Below are 21,809 nucleotides of genomic sequence, written 5' to 3'. Positions count from 1 at the left end.
AGCAAAAATGGGTATGTTTGAAGGAATAGTGGTTCCAACAATGTTGTATGGTTGCGAGGCATGGGCTATGGATAGAGTTGTGCATAGGAGGGTGGATGTGCTGGAAATGAGATGTTTGAGGACAATGTGTGGTGTGAGGTGGTTTGATCGAGTAAGTAATGTAAGGGTAAGAGAGATGTGTGGAAATATAAAGAGCGTGGTTGAGAGAGCAGAAGAGGGTGTTTTGAAATGGTTTGGGCTCATGGAGAGAATGAGTGAGGAAAGATTGACCAAGAGGATATATGTGTCAGAGGTGGAGGGAACGAGGAGAAGTGAGAGACCAAATTGGAGGTGGAAAGATGGAGTGAAAAAGATTTTGAGTGATCAGGACCTGAACATGCAGGAGGGTGAAAGGCGGGCAAGGAATAGAGTGAATTGGATCAATGTGGTATACCGGGGTTGACGTGCTGTCAGTGGAGTGAATCAGGGCATGTGAAGCGTCTGGGGTAAACCATGGAAAGCTGTGTGGGGCCTGGATGTGGAAAGGGAGCTGTGGTTTCGGGCATTATTGCATAACAGCTAGAGACTGAGTGCGAACGAATGAGGCCTTTGTTGTCTTTTCCTGGCACTACCCTGCACACATGAGGGGGGAGGGGGATGGTATTCCATGTGTGGCGAGGTGGCGATGGGAATGAATAAAGGCAGACAGTGTGAATTGTGTGCATGGGTATATATGTATGTGTCTGTGTGTGTATATATATGTGTACATTGAGCTGTATAGGTATGTATATTTATGTGTGTGTATATACATGTGTATGGGGGTGGGTTGGGCCATTTCTTTCGTCTGTTTCCTTGCACTACCTCGCAAACGCGGGAGACAGCGACAAAGCAAAATAATAATAAAAAATAGGGATAAGGAAGAAAGAATACAGCCCATGTATTCCTATGTGTCATAGAAGGCAACTGAAAGGGATGGAAGCAGGGGGCTGGACCCCCCTCCCCCGTTTTATTTTTCCAAGAGAAGGAACGGTGAAGAGGGCCAAATGAGGATTTTTTCTCCAAGGTTAAGTCATTTGATCTTAATTCTACCTTGCTAACATTGAAAATGGCGAATGCGTATGAAAAAAATATATACAGTATATATTTCATTTATTTATTATACTTAATCACCATCTCCCGCATTAGCAAGGTAGGGCAAGGAAACAGACAAGAGAATGGTCCAACCCACCTACATACATGTGTATATACATAAATGCCCACACACACACACACACACACATATACATACCTATACATACACAGACATATACATATATACACATACATATTCATACTTGCTGCCTTCATCCATTCCGTCGCTACCCTGCCACACATGAAATACCACACACCCTCCTCCTCTGCAAGTAGTGCTAGGAAAAGACAAAACAGGCCACATTTGTGTGTATATATATATATATATATATATATATACACACACACCAGGATGTAATTTGATTATACAACCCCTAGGACCCTCTGTGTTCGGATTCTGCAGCTTCAATGCTATGCTCTGATCAGGAACAGGAAGTGAGACCACATTTTGTCATCTCTTCAAAGGTGAGATTTCAGTCAACTGTAGGCTGGTAACACCTATATAAGTATATATATATATATATATATATATATATATATATATATATATATATATATATATATATATATAAAATTTGTATATATAAAGCACATGCTACCAGTCACGGTGATAGCTGGTGCATCATGATATCAAAGAATCACAGTTTTCAAAGCACTCATCATTACATGACAGGAATTATGCAACTATCATAATCAACTTAGTTGTCTTGTGCCAGTTACTTAATTCATTACAGTACTGAACGAGTCTGTGCACATTTAAAACTAACATTTACATATTGTTTCTTCTTGACTGATTATAGCAGTTTTTCTGTTCTTGCTACACGATGGTTTTGCCAGATAAGTTTTTACATCAAACATCTCTTCAGTTTTTGGTGAATTAATCAACTGATCATATTCTAGCCTCAGGAACTAAACCAATAATTTTTTCATTTTCTACAAGTCATGCAGGTTTCTTAGATTTTGAACAAAATCATCCATGGTTCATTTTATGAGTTCATAGCTTTGCCTTTGACATGACTCAAGACATCAGGTCTTAAGAGTTCTCAGTAGTTTTTTAATAGATGAAATGTAGAACTCTTGGCTCTGAGAATGAGAGATCCACCTTATAAAGAAATTTTTTAATCTCACCAACATGTCTGTTTGCTATCAGTTGGACTTGTTATTGCCACTTTTCCAAATCTTCATTGGAATTTTGTTTGTCAAATTAGTCATAAACTTTGTAAAAATTTACCAAATACAATAAAGTCTAGCAGCTGTGGTGGTTGATATAGTCCCATGAACCTCCCAGAGCATGAAACTATAACATCCTTACTCAAATTCTAGGTAAAAAATCACAAGATTCCAATTTTCTTACAAATCTGGGTTACATTAGATTTCAGAATGAAATGCATTAACAACTTATCCATATGCCATATCTTCAATGAATTATGCCAGTCTATCACTGTCCCAATACTAATCACCATTCAATAATCGCAAGAAGTTAACTTTGATGAAACATTTCCAGTACTAAGTTATAAGAAAATGACACCTTAAAAAACATTGTTAGAATTTAGATCTTAGAATTCCTGGAAAAAGTAGACAAATAAAACTATCAAATGTGGAGAAACTTGCTATCCATTACACACAGCTAGGCCACAAAAACTTTTGCTATTCCAGTAATAAATGTTGGAATTGCTGTTCTGTAAGAACCACCATATACATTACCTAATCTTCAGCTCACAAATACTGTAAGTGCTTCACAAGCTCTGACATTATCAATTGCATGGTGGTCATTAAAAGCCTCTTACTTATAGGTTCAATAATTTCTTGTTCTAATTGTACTGACTCAATCTGAAAAGCTTTTTAAACCCAGATCATAGAGTACAAAAAGGAAACTGGCTTTCCACTGGCTGATGCATGCACTGGATACCTGTGGAATCTAAGCTTAATGTTCCCAAGACTATTCAAATCACAGAAAGAGTTTTAGCTGCTGAAAATTAACTTTCCATTGGGACACCGATTTCAATGATTGTATAACTGTTACACAGAGATACATATAATAACATAAAGATATATAAGTTATTTAGGTTTTACAGAACTCTTAAATATAATTTTGAACCAATGACAAAATAATGTCAAGGGCTGAATTGTGGACAAATTTGTTTCTGTTTATGAAAAAATTTTCACAGTCAATTGACAGAAAGAAATAAACGAATTGTCTTTTTGCACCATCATTTCATGTATTTTGGAAGATAGCCCAGAAACTGTCAGAAAACCTCAGACCAGCACAAAAGTAAAACTGGTTTACATCCTTTATCAGACATTCTGTTGTTAAACAGGCCATCACATTCAGAAGCCACAGGCTGGAATGATGACTGGAAGCTATTTAATGAGGGTAAACCCACTGCAGTATGCTAAGTTTATACCAGTATACAAATGCATGTAATAGGATATAACCTTTTAAAAGTAAGACATCTGGAATACATATCATACAGCACATCTTATGGGGTCTTAGATTCCTTGTCATATGAGCCTATTTTTTTTAAACCACTCGAGATATAATTGCCTTCATAAGTTACTGACTGATGTATTACACTGGCTATTCCTCATGACATCTTTCAATAGACACTGATTTCATTTAGAAATTATTCTGACAAATTTGGCATTATTTCATAAAATAACTTATCAGCAGTTCTCAGTCACAGGAATTTAAGGGAATAATGCTGTCTGCTTATGTAAGTGCAAAAAACTAATAGCTTACCCTGACTGTTTTACCACAGTATTTTTTTTTTTTAAATATATTGGGGGCTCCAATCATAAACAAAAGTCCACATCACGGCCGGCCCATAATTGGAAAATAGATAGGATAATGAAAGGGAAAAAGAAGAGACAAGGGAAAGTACTTACGAATGTGAGAGGAAGTGAAAAACCTCTCTTTTTAAAATGTACCAGGTCATAGTTATGGGGAAATACATGTAGGGAAAGAAACATATCTCAGTATGGCCCATCTTTGAGTTGCCAACAGCCACACAGTAATCATGTAATGAATCAGCTTGCTGGGTATTGTGTGGTCTAGCTAGTGGTTGGGGCTCACAAGAAGCCACCTCTTGGGAGCAAAAACAAAAGTAATACCTATAGAAGAGGAAAAGTGATCCAACATTGCAGCATAGGGCAAGAGGGTCAAGTTTTGAGGTTAGCCTGGGAGAGTTTATAAATCAAACTGCTTTAGCCTCAACTCTGTCAAGTAAGGATGAAGAGCTTGACCAACCCCAGATGTGAGAGAAGTACTCCATACAAGGATGAATCAATCCTTTGTATAAAAGGAACAACTGTTCAGAAGAAAAATTTTGACAATTTAAACAGGATTCCCAGTTTCTTAGGAGGCAGACTTGGCTTTACTGAAATGTAAGGTTTTCAAGAAAGAGTGGATGTTACAGTAATGCCAAGTACATTCATTGAGTCAAGATATGGAATTACAGAACCATCAAAGGAGAGACGAGAGTTGTGAGGAGTTTTCAATAGTAGTGAGATGGGTAGAGACTGGGTCTTGGAGGCATTAAACATAACTAGATTCTGTCTACCCCACTGAGACATCCTGTCCAAGTCTGAATTTACTGAGGAAGTTGTGTCAAGACAAGTTGCAGATCGAGTGAAAGAAAATGAAGCAGAACTGAAGGATGTGGAGCAATGCAGTATTGAGTCATCAGCATATGAGTGCACAAGGCTATTCACAAGAGAGGAAATCATTGATAAAAAGTATAGAGGACAGGACATAACCCTGAGGGGTACCAATTATGATGGAGAAAGGGGGAGAGGCTGATCCATCAATAATCATGAAGACAGATCAGCCGGAGAGGAATTTAGAGATGAGGAACAAAGTGAGGAGACAGGCAAAAAAAGGAGCTTAGAGATGAGACCTCAATGCCAAACCCTATCAAAAGTTTTGGATATGTCAAGAGCAACTACATAAGACTCCCCAAATTTTTCCAATTGAGAGTGAGATGGTGTACTTACTGTGGGATGAACTAGAGGTGAAAAATAAATCTTGAATATTAGGCAAGTGGTTACAGCAGTCAAGAATAATGGTAGGGTAGGAGATAATTTGTTCTAAATCACTGAGAATGGAGAACGTGAGGGCTTCAATCCCTCCACCATCCGTATGGGAAGAATTCAACCATTCCCTATGATAAACATTGAAATCCCTGAAATAGAGGATCTTGAGATGCAGGTGAGATGATGCCACAGTCTCATGGTAGGAGTTTCAGCAGTCAGAGAGAGATATAAAATTTATAGAAAAAAAGAACAATAAGTGAAACAGAGAAAAAGCGTGGTAGTTGGGAGACAGACTTTGAGCCACATAACATCAAAGTGTGAGGACTTAAGGTTCTTGAGGCATGCAACATTCGTGTTGATGTTGGAAAAAGCACAAACACTACCTTTGAACTAGGATCATGAGTGTAGATTATACCATGAGTCTCATTATACCATGGGGTTTCTTGAACTATGGGACTCATTATCAGATGAAATGTTCCCTAAACATATAATTTTTTCCTTTACAAAAGGACAATATAAATAATTCTTTAGCATCCTTCAGGTTGTTCATTGTTTTCCCTAAGAAGTACCTGTTCCATCACAATGTAATATGAAACATTCAAATTTCCTTGGCTTTTCTTTGTTAATGAAACATTCCCAGGTACTAATCTGAAATTCAGATAACCAACAGTAGAGTACTAAACCCCTTTTAAATAATAATTACCCCTGAACATAAGATCAAATGTCTAACTTACCACATTAACTTTGTGTTCCAGCTCTCTGGTGGCACACGCTCCCACATGGCAACATGACTTTCCTCGGCAGTTTTTCTGTGAAATAATCAGAGGTTGTAATTTATTTATAATTATGTCTATGAGCCAACCTTCATTTAACAGAATTTCACTTACTAGATCCCTTGTTATCTTAGGGAGTGGCTCGGGAAAATAATTTTTTTCAATACACATTTCGCATGGTCATCTACATTCATTTATTCTGATTAGTATTTTGAAGGCAAATTGATAAAAACTCGATTTTTCACATAGACATCTGGACAAGTAACAGTCTGAAAATAAATATACAGCCTGTGAGGACTCAAGATAGGTCAGGTCTCATTTATAGGGAAGCATTGTCATTCATAAGTAATAAGCAGTAATTTGTCACTCAAAAATTTAAGCTTTGTAGTGAGGTTAAAATGAACAATTGGTCAGAATTGCACAGATTCTATTCAGACCCAATGGCAGAGGTTATTCTAACTAGGATGGAGTCTTACACCCATTTCTTCCACTATACCTTTCTCCCCCAACATGGACACCCACAGGAAGGGGCAAGAAGAGACATTTGCCCCACTCTTACATTTCACAAAAAAATTGCACATATTGCATGGTCATATTTACTTGAATCGAATTTAACTAAATCATTAGTAAAACTATAAATTTGAATTTGCATTTAAGCAAACAACTTATTCTTGTAGCCTGTCGAGTTACACTGTAAAAGCTGATTCCCTCCATATGCTTTATAACCCCCTCTCCCCCAAAAATGTTTCTTTGGGTGCCCATGGTTTGATTGCTCATGCCCTATACCTCTCATGTCATGGACAGAACATACTGAGTCATGAAATCACCCCTTCTCAAACCCAATTTTTTTTTCATCTCTTCAGAATTACTGCAAAGCAGTCCTTCATAAAGTCAGGTTCGCATTCATACACCAAAAATATGCTGATTTGACTTGCATTCTGCTCTTTAATCAAGGAATTTCAAATAACTTTTTTAATTCAATATTTCCTCATCTCTTCCAACATAATCAATGTACAGTTAATTTTTCCACTCGTAATGCTACTTCCTTTTATTTAACTTGAGAAGATTCTGCATCTAGTTCTCAACTCCTACTGAACCTATACTACCTATTATATTTTCTCCACATGCGGGCTTCCACGTTCTTTTCCAGCAACAAGTATACGAGGCATGTGACCTAGAAGTCTCCAGTCCTTGCTCATCTGATTCAACTCCGTCTGGAAACCCAGGCCTTTCTTCATAAAAGCATGCCTTGGTACAACCCATCCCTACAAAAGGAGACCATTCTAACTCTTCCAACTATCGGTCCATTGCCCCCACTTCCACTATCCCTAAATTTATGGAATTTTCCTCAACTCTCTCTTTCTTGGGCATTAAGAATCCCATTCCCTTCTTTCTCACCAACAGCATGGCTTTCGTAGTGTGAGATTCACTGGTGAGCTCTCTAAGTGAGGCAACTCTCTGGGATTTTGGCGAAACATTTGTTGTAACGGCACTCGGCATCAAAGCACTTGACGGTGCGGCACAAGTCTATGCTTTCTATATTTCCTTCTGGTTTTTCTACTCTCTGTTCCCTAAAGCTTAGCTTCCTGAGATCTCAAGATTCCAAATTATCGCCCACTCTCTTCTCTCCATTAATGATTTCTTATCATCTACTATTTAGTTTAATAGTGATGGTTCTACGTTAACCCTCCCCCTCGCCTTTACTTTAATATTCGTTCCCTTTTTCGCAGTGATCATATTTCCTCTTAATACAGATCCATGCAGCATTTACACTGGGAACTCAGTAACCAGGTTAAATCTAACAGTGCTAAGAAGCATTTCCTCCCTATACCTCCTGCTCGTGTCATTCGTTTCCTCTTGTTCAGTCTCAAAACATAACTCAATCGTGATAGCATAAATAAATTGGGCATAACCATATCTCCACCCTATCCTGGAAATCACACATAATCAACATAACAGTCTGACTCCCCCAAAGTTCGGAGCCTAGAAGGGTTGTACAGTTGCCAAAACTATTTTTCATATGAGCAATTATTCCGTACCTCCGTGGGTTTTATTCGTCATGATACAGAGTACTGTTCAACATGTCTAAGATAATCTTCGTCGCCCTCTTTATAAATAGGAGTGGACTTGAATGCCTTTGGTATCATTATTTCTCCAAACATCGCCTTCCTGTAACCTTCACTTTCTTTTACATCAGGAAGTAGCTACCCTCTCTCAGTTCTGTAATGTTTTACTCAATGCACTCATGAGTCAATGCATGTCTCAGCCAAGAAGGATTGGACCTCAGCACGCGGCTGTCTCTGCTCCCCAAGGCTTCTTGGTGGCAACGGGCTTTAAAGGAACTTCCTTCCCTCGAACAGGGTACCTATCATATTCTCATCCTCCTAAAAAATTTTCCCTCTTCTCCCTAAAACACTTACGAAGCTATGATAAATTCACTGAAGGTGCTTAAAAAGAAAACTTCAAATCTCATGGCAAATATCTTACACCAGCCACCCGATATAAGCAATCAAACTAGAAACTGAACTGATAATTTCAAGTTGTTTGGTGTCTATAGAAAGAAAATTAACTGAGGAAATAATTAAGCACAAGAAGTGTCCTGAGTTAGAGGTCTTTAATACAGGGGTTGATACTACAAGACTGGACAGAGATTTAGACGGGCGCATAAATTAAGCAAGCACTTACCATAACCATTGTTCATTACCGATACAGGAATTCATCTTTCAAATTCAAGTTAGATGTGCACATATCGGCACGTGTTTCAGTCCAATTTCAATACAATCTAAAACGCAATGGATTGACATTATTTACTTTCTCAGAAAAAACCCGATATCATAGCAGTAACAGAGACAAGAACAAAGTCCGCCCCAAAAAGCTCATACCGGCAAAGTTATCAATCCATAAGTTCTTAAAAAACTAGCTTCACAACTCAGGTTGTGCTTTTACGATACGTACACAAGAAACTACAGGCAATCATGTTGCGTAAAAACTTGTATGCCAAATAATGAGACTGATTAATCTATGACTGCTTGTTAAATGGTCAGAAACCATACATAGGGCCGGATATATTTAAAATGAACTTCACAATCAGAAACCTAATTAGCACCTGCGTGGTCGGTGAAAAGCCAGGAAATATCGAAAAAAATATTGTCAGATCCACTGTAAACTGCAGGGTCAATTGCACAGGAAACTGATAATCTCAAATTAGTTGACTTTGACAAAATGCGCCAAGACTAGGATGAATTGGACCAGACTGATAAACGTACATACCGTTCAAAAGATGTGGAGAAACATCAAAAACGCAATACCCTCCCTTGAAAAAATAAGTATTCCTAGAAAGCTGAAAAGTTGTGGAAGGCAAGAGTCAAACTGGATTAATAAACTAACTACTTGACTAATCAAAAATGTAAAAGAAAGACTTACATGTACCCAAGTTAAAGGATCGTAGGAAGAAAATCAGAACCAGTAAGAAAAACTGTGAATAAATAATCCTCAAAACGTGAAAAATACTAGAAAATTCCTTAGATATGTTAAATAACAAGAACAAGTAAAGGATATAGTTGGCCCATTATCAAATAACAATGGTACAGTAATTAGTGACAGTTAAGAAATAGTTACCTAAATAAGTATTTCGACTCGGTTTACCACTGTTAATTCGTCTTTATTATACCACACACAAAATGTATTTCTAAGACAAAATGACAAAACTGAACAAATGGAATATGCAATTTCATGGGCATAACAAACAAACTGAATGCGAAAAAAAATCAAGTGGTCCTGATGATATCCAATCCAGATTATCGAAAAAAAAACTAACCCGAAAATATCTTTTCCCATCACCAAAATTTGCCAACGAGACGAAACTAGAAAATAGCCAATTCAAAGAAGACAACCTAAAGATTCGCGGCGATTTTAGACGAAATGATAGAGGGACTTGACAAATGGCAGACTGGTTTCAACACGAACGAATGCAAAGTAAAAGACTTTGGTGCCCAAAATATGAATATGAAATGTATGGTAACGACTGGTGCATATGGTGAACTCCAGAGGATTATGTTTCATAGCTAGAAACGTAACTCGTCTTTTGCAACGCCTGGTTGTCAGGCCTCATTTGGATAACAATGGTGGATACTGGTCATCAGACCTTGACCAAAGATGAAGAAACACTTGGCCAACTGGAAAGGAAATCCTGAGCAACACAAAGATCTCTGCTTAAAATGGGTTCTTAGACGATTGTGAACAAGTAAATACAATATCTATACTCGAGTACATATATATATATATATATATATATATATATATATATATATATATATATATATATATATATATATATATATATATTCTGACAAAACAAAGCACAAAAGAACCGTTCCTGCAACCGAGTGTAGCTTAAAGCACAAGGAACCCAGGATAAAGGCTACTGGGCCAACTGGCACGGCATACTCAAAGCACCCACGACCTTTGTCTCTTACCCATCCTACGGTTTACTGCAGCTCCTATGGTTCCATCTAGTGCCAAGTCCACTCCTAGGTATCTAAAGCCCTCCACATCTTCCAGGTTCTCTCAATTCAAAATCACACTTCACCCAACCTTTCTCTCCTCTACCAAACTTAACATGCTTTCTTTTATTCACATTAACTTTTTCTAAGTCAAAAGCCAGCTTCTGCAGTTTTCCCTCGAATCTACTATCACTCATGCCATTATATATATATATATATATATATATATATATATATATATATATATATATATATATATATATATGTGTGTGTGTGTGTGTGTGTGTGTGCCTCTGTGTGTGTGTGTGTGTGTGTGAGAGAGATTGCTATTTGTGTGTTATGGGGATAGAGTTTACACTCGTGCTATCCCATCTCTTAACCTTGTGTATTTGTACCATGCCTTTACTCTTACGTACACACACACACACACACACACACACACACACACACACCCTAGTCTATGCCAGGTACCCATCTTTTCGACTAGTCCCTAGGGAAGGCTGAGCAGCTGGGTGGACTACCTGGCTGCCGCAAACAGGATTCCAACATTACTTGGGTTTGATCCCACGCGGCTCGTGCATGCACGATGGTCAGTAACGCTAAAGTCTACACCAGGCTGGTTCGTGTGTGTGTGTGTGTGTGTGTGGAAGTTTCCGGACTCCAACTGCTTGTAGATGAGCCGCGAGACCGTATCACTGTTGTATATTCTTGTCGAAGAACTTCTCACTCCATAGAAATTCATCCTTTCTATCCTGATTGTAATGCAGCCTAGAAGCTGCAGGAGCTCCCGAAAAAGGGGTCATTTCGATATATATATATATATATATATATATATATATATATATATATATATATATATATATATATATAAGCGAATATGTATATCAGCACACAAAGCCACTCAGAAATATGCATTCATCAAAATATCGTGATACTTAAGTCACAAAGATTGATCATAGTTCCATAAAAGCTCATGCAATATCGAGGTTCTAGGAAATATTTGTACTTATAACGCAGGTGCATAAAGTTGAGGTTTATATGTCCATAGGTGCGGGTCAACTTGAGTAATACACAAGTTATAAGAAGCTTTTTAGAATAAAAAAAAAAATCAATTCCCTCGGAATTTCATTTCATATCCTCACCTTAACTGTATAAGTCTCCTGTGTGTATCTCATATATCATGTGAACCTATACATTAATAAATAGCAATTCTGCATACACCAACCATCTCCATATAATGAGAAGGTGGCCCCGTCACTTTAAGCAGAACATCCTAAGCTCATTTACCTAACAACATTGTTAGCTCAAGAAGGTTAGTAAAATCAATGTATCCCTTTTCTGTACAACTTTACGATTACTCAAACACAGTGCCGTAAGCACCAATATCTATGCAAGGACCTTGCTCTACCTTGTTAGATATGACACTTGATACCGCCACTATTGATAGTAAACACCTGTCTAAATTTCCACTTGCTATTTACATATGCACCCTGCACACTCCCACGGTAGGCTATTTGCCACACCTCAAAGAGTTATAGTACCAAAATTGTCAGTTACATAATGGAAATTATTCATATTACAAGTTCATGTTACACTACCAAAGACAGCTGACTATAATTGAGTTAGCAGTCACAGAACAAATCAATCTTCTTCTAAATTCCCCCTTTTTTTCTCTCTTCTTCCTCTTCTCTCTCTTTCTCCCCATAGATACCAGCCTCAAAGATCCCTGCATGAACCAATTTACCTTGAGCTATTATCCCAGTGATCAATATCTGCATAGACATAAGATCCACTATCTCCCTGCAACTCAATCACAACCCTGCTTCAATTACAGCAATAATTCCTAGAAGGTTGGGAATTAACTACCATGTTTTCACAGAAACTTTGAAGCTCAGCAAGACAACCTATTAGACATGGTGTTATCTTTAGGATTAATAAACACCCGCCAAATTCAAATATCATTAACTCTTCCTCTATAACATAAACATGGCAGCTAAAGACCCTAACAGTAATATTCAAAACATATTCTTAAGAACTGTTTACATTATAATCATGGTTACACATAAGCAGTACTGTTAGCTAAAGCTATATAAAACTTTATGATCATTGTCTCGTTTTCTGCATTTTGTCAAGCTAAAAGTTATCTTGTATCTTTCAACTTTTCATGGTAGTTCATATGTATCATTCCCTCAGTTTTATCTGTAAAATGTCTCCGAAGACAGCAATCGATATCTGAATAAAATGGCATATGTGAAATGAGTTTAGAGGATATTTTAAGTAATTATTTTCGAAAAAGATGAGCAATACAATAAAGTGGAGGAATCTATTTTACTAAATTTTGGTGTTTCTTGAGCAGAATACGTAAAGAATAAAAGCAATATAAATGGCTAACTTATTCATTTGGAATCAAAATTGTTCAGCAATCTTGTAGCCACTACAGATAACCTACATAACCGAAATTACCTACTTCTTTCTAAAGTAGGAAAAAAAATACAGTAATCTACATCAATCAAATCGTCTGTCAAGAATATTTTGGTCCACTAGTTACTAAATATATTACATTAACTTGGTAGAAAAAAAGAAAATTCGATGCCTTGACGTCACTAGCCCTATCTTTGGTATGAACACAAACAATACTTTACAGACTAGTTCTGTGTGTGGTATTTCAACTTACTTCCTTGTGATAAGCTTTGAGAGGCGATACTTCGTCACAGTTAGAGCACATCACAGGTCACAAGCAGCAACCCAAGCTAAGCCTACCTTGGTTTTTATGTTGATCTCTGTTGCACTTGTCTCCTCACAGTGATACATTGTGACAACTGCCATTGGATTTGTAAGTCATGTCAGAATGATCTAACCTTTGGCTAAATTGCCAGGTCATAATCTAAAATGTTTGCTTTTAGCATACTTTCTTCTCACAAGACAAGTAACTTGACTCTTGTTGGAAATTTATATCAGTATTTAAAAGTAATGGTGCGTGAAAACTCAACTATGTAATAAGGAATTAAAAAAGACTGTTCGAGGGGTGACCACTAGAGGGAAGCCTCAACGGGAGGCGACGAAAAAAATATATATTTTTGGCGATTTTATGATGAGATTTGATTTTCTATTCATCTAGGCGATATTATCTTAGATTTAATTATACGTCCGAAATTTGGATGTTTCTTGCATAACCTAAGGAAAAACATGGTAATTTTGGTATTCAATCACAAGATGTAAGTAAAATAAATTAAGTAAAGCAGAAAAAAGAAAAAACGCAGGTTAACCAAAGAAACCCTTCCATTTCATAACCTGCAGAGGCCATGCGTATGATACTGATGCAATATAAAGCTTTGACATTTGGTCAGGTATACTGTTTGGTTCCAACTCCTTGCCAGTAATATTAGGTTCAGCTGATATTAAATTCGAATTGCCATGTGACTGAAAGATTATACCTCTTTTTAACACCTATTCAAAAGTAGGAAATTAACGCTGCACATACTGATGCAACGGCCCAGTGACTCTAGATATAAAAATTGGCTTAGGGAAATAGAGATAAAACGCAATGTATTTGTAGGCGTTCATGGAGGCCAAACCACAAGTTGATGAAACCCATGGCAACATGACCAAACACAGGGAATATTAGAAAGTCATTCAACTCAGCGTCAATGTGCTCTTGTATAAAAAAGAAATAGATTTTTCATTTTCCTATGAAATAAACACTTGCCGAGGTTGTTTTCAGTGTGTTGGAACATGTGTTTACCGGACAATGTTCGTCTTTTACAATTTGTCATCTCTGAATGCAGATAAATGAATGCAGCCAATAAAATCAGGATATTGGATCTTAGTTAAATGTGTGGCTAAGATGCATCACCTCTTCCAAACATAGATTTCCGGTGAGAAAACAGCATCACGTAAAGTGAGCAAAAATTATGACATTGCTCCTATTACCCAATGCCATGCTTATGTTGAACATGTGTACAGTGATATGAGTCATTCAAAACCAAAGATGCATAACAAAATAATTGTCGAGTGTGAGGGCAAGCTTGGCTATTAAATATGGGTTGTGCCAACTTGGAAAAATGCTCCTATAATTACGAAGTGTCTAAGTGGGTCGTCACAAAAATTGGCACATACAAACTCTCAGAACAACTAGAAAGTAAAGAACAATGAACTTTTAGTAACATCAGCGAGGGAGAAGTAGCTCACTGGGACCTGGCAGAATCGCTCTATTCTATTTTTTCAAATATAGTATAGGTATTGTTTTCTTTACCTGCATGAATCATAATCATCATCCGGGGACTATGATATCCATTTAATTGGCATAATTTAGAGTCACTGAGACGCTCGAATTACCTCTATTGACTGATCATTTGATTGAGCACTTTGGCCTGTAATACAGAAGTACATTTTTTTTGTCAACGCTTGGCGTGTTTTCTGGCTACTTTTCAGGGTGGATAAAGTGACGTTTACAAATAAAAAGTTGGTAACTGAAGACGAAGACCTATTTAGATAACTGTGTAAGGTTAGGTCGTGTGAAGAAATCATTATTTAGATGCCTGGAAGAAAGACATATGATGGTTTGGCCAATGGACAGAATGACATATGTAATTTGGTCAGATACTTACATGCTGTCAATGGATAACCAGGGTACTTGAAACTGTCTGGGAGAAACCATGGAAAGGTCTCTGGGGCCTGGATGTGGAAAGGGAGCTGTGGTTTCGGTGCATTACACATGACAGATAGAGACTGAGTGTGAACGAAGGTAACCTTTTTATGCCTGTTTTCTGGCGTGGTAGCTCCAGGAATGGATGAAGGCAAGTATGAATATGTACATGTATATATGTATATGTCCGTGTATGTTAAGTATATATGTGTATGGGCGTGTGCGGGCGTTTATGTACATGTGTATATGAGCGGATGGGTCGTTCTTCGTTTGTTTCCTGGTGCTAACTCGCTGAAGCGGGAAACGGCGGTCAAGTTTTTAATGAATGTAGGTTTGCGGCAGGGGTGTGTGATGTCTCCATGGTTGTTTAATTTGTTTATGGATGGGGTTGTTAGGGAGGTAAATGCAAGAGTTTTGGAAAGAGGGGCAAGTATGAAGTCTGTTGGGGATGAGAGAGCTTGGGAAGTGAGTCAGTTGTTGTTCGCTGATGATACAGCGCTGGTGGCTGATTCATGTGAGAAACTGCAGAAGCTGGTGACTGAGTTTGGTAAAGTGTGTGGAAGAAGAAAGTTAAGAGTAAATGTGAATAAGAGCAAGGTTATTAGGTACAGTAGGGTTGAGGGTCAAGTCAATTGGGAGGTGAGTTTGAATGGAGAAAAACTGGAGGAAGTGAAGTGTTTTAGATATCTGGGAGTGGATCTGGCAGCGGATGGAACCATGGAAGCGGAAGTGGATCATAGGGTGGGGGAGGGGGCGAAAATTCTGGGGGCCTTGAAGAATGTGTGGAAGTCGAGAACATTATCTCGGAAAGCAAAAATGGGTATGTTTGAAGGAATAGTGGTTCCAACAATGTTGTATGGTTGCGAGGCGTGGGCTATGGATAGAGTTGTGCGCAGGAGGATGGATGTGCTGGAAATGAGATGTTTGAGGACAATGTGTGGTGTGAGGTGGTTTGATCGAGTGAGTAACGTAAGGGTAAGAGAGATGTGTGGAAATAAAAAGAGCGTGGTTGAGAGAGCAGAAGAGGGTGTTTTGAAGTGGTTTGGGCACATGGAGAGGATGAGTGAGGAAAGATTGACCAAGAGGATATATGTGTCGGAAGTGGAGGGAGCAAGGAATAGAGTGAATTGGAGCGATGTGGTATACCGGGGTTGACGTGCTGTCAGTGGATTGAATCAAGGCATGTGAAGCGTCTGGGGTAAACCATGGAAAGCTGTGTAGGTATGTATATTTGCGTGTGTGGACGTATGTATATACATGTGTATGGGGGGGGGTTGGGCCATTTCTTTCGTCTGTTTCCTTGCCCTACCTCGCAAACGCGGGAGACAGCGACAAAGTATAAAAAAAAAAAAAAAAAGTAATAATAATGATAATAATAATAATAATAATAATCATAATGATAACACTATTACATTTAACATATAAGTAAAAAGATAGACTGCAGAGAAGTTGGATAGATGCATATGAATGAGTTGATCAAGTCTATGGGCATGATGAGAATGTTGGAGTAGCTATCATTGATGGGTGTACAAGGGTAGAGATGAAAATCATTATTGACACTAGGTTGTCAATTAATAAATCATTTAAAAGTGCAAAATATGCAAATAGTAAGTGCTCATAGTGTGGAAACTCAATGATCCACTTTAGCACATCGGACAAAAGTTAAGATGGGGAAACTGAGGCTGCACATACTTTATCTGTGCCTTGTAAATGAGAGAGGAGCATCAGGATTAGAAGTCCTTGCTATAGCATGGTTATTCAGTGTTATCTACCTTTATCTGCTTGTGATTTCTTAAGTGAAATCACCTTTAGCAAGGTTGCTATCACATCAAAACACTTCTCAGTCCAAAAAAATCCATCCTTCCTCTGCTACTGATTGAAGTTCAGCATTGAAGCTACAGGAATGCCTGGAGGGTTCCTTGGGTTTATGGAATAATGAAAATAATAATTGATATATAAAATCATTTTGAGGTTAACTGAAATTTTGGGTAGTTATATTCTTACTTCAACCTATAAAAGGAAAGTAAAATTCAAAATCCTTTGTCATATATATGTATTGTTTCAGTAAATAATGTACAATGTGGTTGATACCATGTAATCAATATGTGAAGTAAACCTTCAATCACTACAAGTCCTCCTAACTGCTTAGACTTGGTGTATTACTTCAATTCAGTATCATACAAAATATATTGTTTGGGTGACCAGCATATCCCAAATTTTAAGTGTTGGCAAGCATGATTATTTGCCCAACTACAACACACCCATGTTAATCAAACTTTCTTTTTGTGTGTGAAAAAAGATCATAGATATACAGATGTGATATGGTTACATAAACTGATACATATCGCTTACTCTGCATTTGGACATTTAGTTGACGCAAATCAAATAACCATAAAGTCTTAGATATCTATACATTGTTCTCACTCACTCTCAGCTCGTTTTGAGAAAAAATTCAATCTTATAGCAATCAACTTTGCTATTACCATTTTTCAAGACCGGAGAAACACGGCACATTTAAAAATTGACCCCTTAGAAAAAAAAAAGGGTATTTGGAAACATGTCATCATGAATAGACATCTCAATTCAAGTGAAGTGATCCAAACTTGCATTCCTTTATGGGTAGTTGATACATTATTCAGTTTCTGTGCCATTGAAATGAAACCGTGCTTCATTTGAATCTGCTGAATGACTGACATGGCAGCCCACAGTGCTCATACACTTAAAAATAAGAGCCATTATATCAAAATATCTGTGTCTGATGATCTAGTGGTGACTGGTATGCTCTCCATTAAAGATAAGAGCATTAGAAAATACAATATAAAACCATGCCTGATGTCCTTAGAAAATACATGATCAACAAAAATTGTCTCACAATACAAAGCTTGAATGTTCCCAATCATATATCTATTGCTCTCAAAAAATGCAGGGGAGAAATAGAGATAGAGAAAGTGCAACATTCTGAAGGTCCCAGTCTATTATCCAATACTCTCAAAACTGAAAGTTTTATTAAAAAAAATACAGTAGGTACTGCATTGCTATACCTACTGTCAATATGGAAATTCATATCCAGGAATGTTGGAACCTGCTGTATAAATGTTTTGTTTCAATTATAGGAATTTTTCTCTTTGGAGATATTCTTTTCAACATTCTTGCTGTGATATCTACTTACATTCTTTTGTCAAATTTTCTGTGCTGTTACCCGTTGTTTCACTAAAGAATTATGCTGCTGATTTGCTTATGAGTAAATAGCAAATTTTTATACTTGTCTGAATTACTGAGTAGTGAATATGATTAACAATTAACTGATCTTACAAACATCCCAAGGCCACCTCGATGCATGTATCTAGAAAACGTATTCCATGTAACCTTATCAAATTGCATAGAGCAGCAGTTATCAAAAAATAAGTGGCGTATACTCTATGAGAGGTTTATAAATGTTGCGAGTTTCTGCAACAGGTTCCTTAAACCAACTCCAAATGCAGATATCAATTTATACACACATAAAAGAATGAAAAGTTGAGCAAATGTACTGATTAAAGCTTGAAGATTCAGGTTCAGTATAGTACAGTACGTGGAACTGGAAAGTTTTAGATGTCACCTGTCTCAAACATGTGATTCACATTTGCTCATGATGACGTGCATTTATAATATCAATAACAGAACAGTATTCATTTCAGAGTCTAAAGTAATAGGTGTTTGCAGTGCTGTACATGAAGGAAAAAATACTGTAATGAATACATAAGAAAATTCATTCTGGACATATGCAATATGATATGAGGGTTACTTACAATAATGATATTTGTTATGATTTCTTAATTCCCCTATTTCTGAAAAAATGAATGCAATGATTGAAGATGAATAATGGTTGCATTACTGCATCATGAGATGGAACATACTGTGATAAATCAATGCACTGTTATTGAGTATGTGAACCAATAATGAAAAAGATATTAAAATTAAACACAATTAAATGCAAATGGATAACATTAAAGGATCTTGGGATTTCAAGTACAGTATCACAATAAATTTCTGCCATGTTAAAAGTTAGTTCTATTTCTCACATAAAACCCAAGCACAGATATCATCATGAGACTCCAGATGACTGACAGAGAATAACATCTGCAGCTCACTTAACTATTCAGTCTGAGGAGTGGAATTCCTGTATAATTATCATACAGATGAATTATAATAAAAATAAATAAAGTTTCTTCTAATATATATAATATCCTCATTCTAAATTACCCTTATTCTACAAAAAATGGCATATGAATTTAAATATTCAAGCCTTGTAAGTGTAATGAGATTTGTTATCCCGTTATTTTAGAGAAATAAATCAATTGAAAAAATTAATATATGTTACATATCAGTTTTACAGTGCAGGTAAGCAATGTGATAAAAATTCCATGTAAATCATGACTGCATTGAGTCTGTTACAACTAAATCTATTTGCAACATACAGTGTATATCATATCACAATATTTATATATGGTCATATATAATGAATATCTAGCATGTAAATATGATTAAATAATGCCATTAAAAACTACATACACTGTATATCACCAAACGCAATGTGCTAAAATTTCATCAATGAGCAACTCACACTGGAAACAGCAAGAAGATATTTAAGACACACTTGTAAAGTATAGCAGGAATAGTTGGACGGAAAAGGATCTGACGAGCAAATACAGAAATTATTTTTTGGAAGCTGGAGCTTATGTATGATATGCCTCATTCTCTACCTGTGTATATCACTCTTTTATTCTCAATGTATTACACCTGATTTGTCATCATGCCACCTGACAGATTTGCAATGAGGACTCAAAATATTCTTTTATGATCTCTGAACATTTGAATTACTTAATAATATAACAGTAGGTAATGCAAACTTCCATTTGTTTGAAATCACCAGGTTTCCAAATTAAGATGACTTAAATTGGAATTTGTACTATTCAATAGTTTAAAAATGCATTACCTGGAGAAAAGGAAGGTAGCAACAACTCACAAAATCAACTTTTTGTCATGTCCTGCACTGTAATACATGTTCTCCTTTTGTGCACTGCTGAGCATAAGAATTCAAGAAAATTACCCACTGCAAATATCTACAAAACTGTTTTATGAATTCTTTCTTTCCAGTTTTTGCTGTTTTATCAAAAAACAGATCTGGGAGATGAGACAGGGCATCAAACATATCACACACAGATCCCTGACCAGTTGCATTTTTAGTACCCAAATTCTGATAGAAATATGTACATTCTTGAAAATTCCAAGAAAACTTCAACCAACATGCTATATCTTATTCTAGAACTTGGGAATAAGTGTCAGAAGATGCCAAGAATCCTGAGATGCATGAGTCACTCATGAATCTATTTTGGCACTTTATTTTCTTCATGTATTAAAGTCTTGGGTACAATGTGTTGCCCTAGCTAAAATCATAAATTAATTGCTTACAGTAAAATTGATCCCTTGAACCATACAGAAACATAATAATGTAAAATTACCAGTATTTGCTTTAATTTCTAAGAAAATTCATCAGAAAATAAATGGGAGAGGCACAAGATATCTTTTTTTTTTGAAAATCAACTCTACAATTTTTCAATAAAGGTTTTTCCACAGCCACAATATACAAACAATAAAACCTTTAATCAACATTCTATCAAAATATAGTGAATTCTTTATTAACACAGGCAAATGGCTAAACCCCAACCTATGAATGAAGTAGGGAACAAATACCAAAAAAAAATATCTGACATCATAAAGTTGTAATTTCTCTTGGTGACATGATACCTTACTATGGCTGGCTGAATATGAAATCAGTTAAAAAAACGAAGGCACCTACTTCCAGAGGGGGAGGTTCTGATGAAGAAGCAACATGATGAAAAAGCTCCATAAAATGTACATTGCAGATGTGCTGATATTTTCTTCAGCAGATCCAGGAGGCTACACAATATTGTGCTGTTTAATATACAGAACAAACACCCATGTGCTTACCCTCAAGTGAGCAGAGTGCTGAGTTTAAAGAAATGATTATCGTTTCCCTAATTAGCTTAATAAACAGCTTAACAGCATACTTTTTAACCTGAGGGAATACCCCCATATTCTCCAGATCATGGGGGTAACACAGTCAAAAGGTTAATGGCCATTAATAGCAAATGGGCGCATTCCAATTGGGAGATTATTACATCCATTCTCTGTCATGTGGTGACCATTCGTTACAGTTTCCTTTTCAAGAGTATCTTCTGGATCACTGCTATTTTCTTCATTACTTTCAGTATCAATACCCTTTCCTTCATCTGTGTAGCCATTTTCCTTAGTGTAGTTATCACTACCATTCTTGAGAACCTCAGGTTTAGGGGTAAAGTTGGTCCACTCACCAGTTACAGGATCTAGGTACTCAATGCTGTTTAGGAAGTTCTTACCTGTAAAAAGAAGCAAGGTACTGTAGAATAAACAACACAATATAAATCAGAACAGCTTTCTTCAAGCTGTATGCCCCTTCTATTTCAAATTTTGTGATATAACATACCTCTCATATATATAAATTTTCCATGAGAAGCAGGGATGAAAAAACTTTAATATGTCCATTCATATTTGGGGTTTAAGCATTAATCTAATCAATGTCTCTTCAAAATTTTTACTCTGACTGGGAATAATCATCTATCTATGAGTACTTCAGTGTGCACAGCACTTATACAAGCTAGAGCTTATACGCATCAATGTGTGCATTCAATGCATACAAATGTGCAA

At 36.7% G+C, this 21,809-nt stretch overlaps 1 protein-coding gene across 1 annotated transcript in view; it reads right to left on the bottom strand.

Moving 5' to 3' along the window:
• Positions 1-17,098: 17,098 nt before the first annotated feature.
• The window catches only part of LOC139755547 (influenza virus NS1A-binding protein-like), a 57,624-nt gene continuing 52,913 nt past the window's right edge, over positions 17,099-21,809 (bottom strand). Inside the window, exon 13 of the mRNA XM_071673981.1 lies at positions 17,099-21,481. Within this exon, the coding sequence (XP_071530082.1) occupies positions 21,195-21,481 (287 nt within the window). The 3' untranslated portion in view covers positions 17,099-21,194. The remainder of the gene's footprint in view (positions 21,482-21,809) is intronic.

The sequence above is a fragment of the Panulirus ornatus genome, chromosome 19, assembly GCF_036320965.1.
Source record: "Panulirus ornatus isolate Po-2019 chromosome 19, ASM3632096v1, whole genome shotgun sequence".
NCBI lineage: Eukaryota > Metazoa > Arthropoda > Malacostraca > Decapoda > Palinuridae > Panulirus > Panulirus ornatus.
The sequence above is the reverse complement of the archived record's forward strand: the minus strand, read 5'-3'. Positions and strand labels throughout refer to the sequence as shown.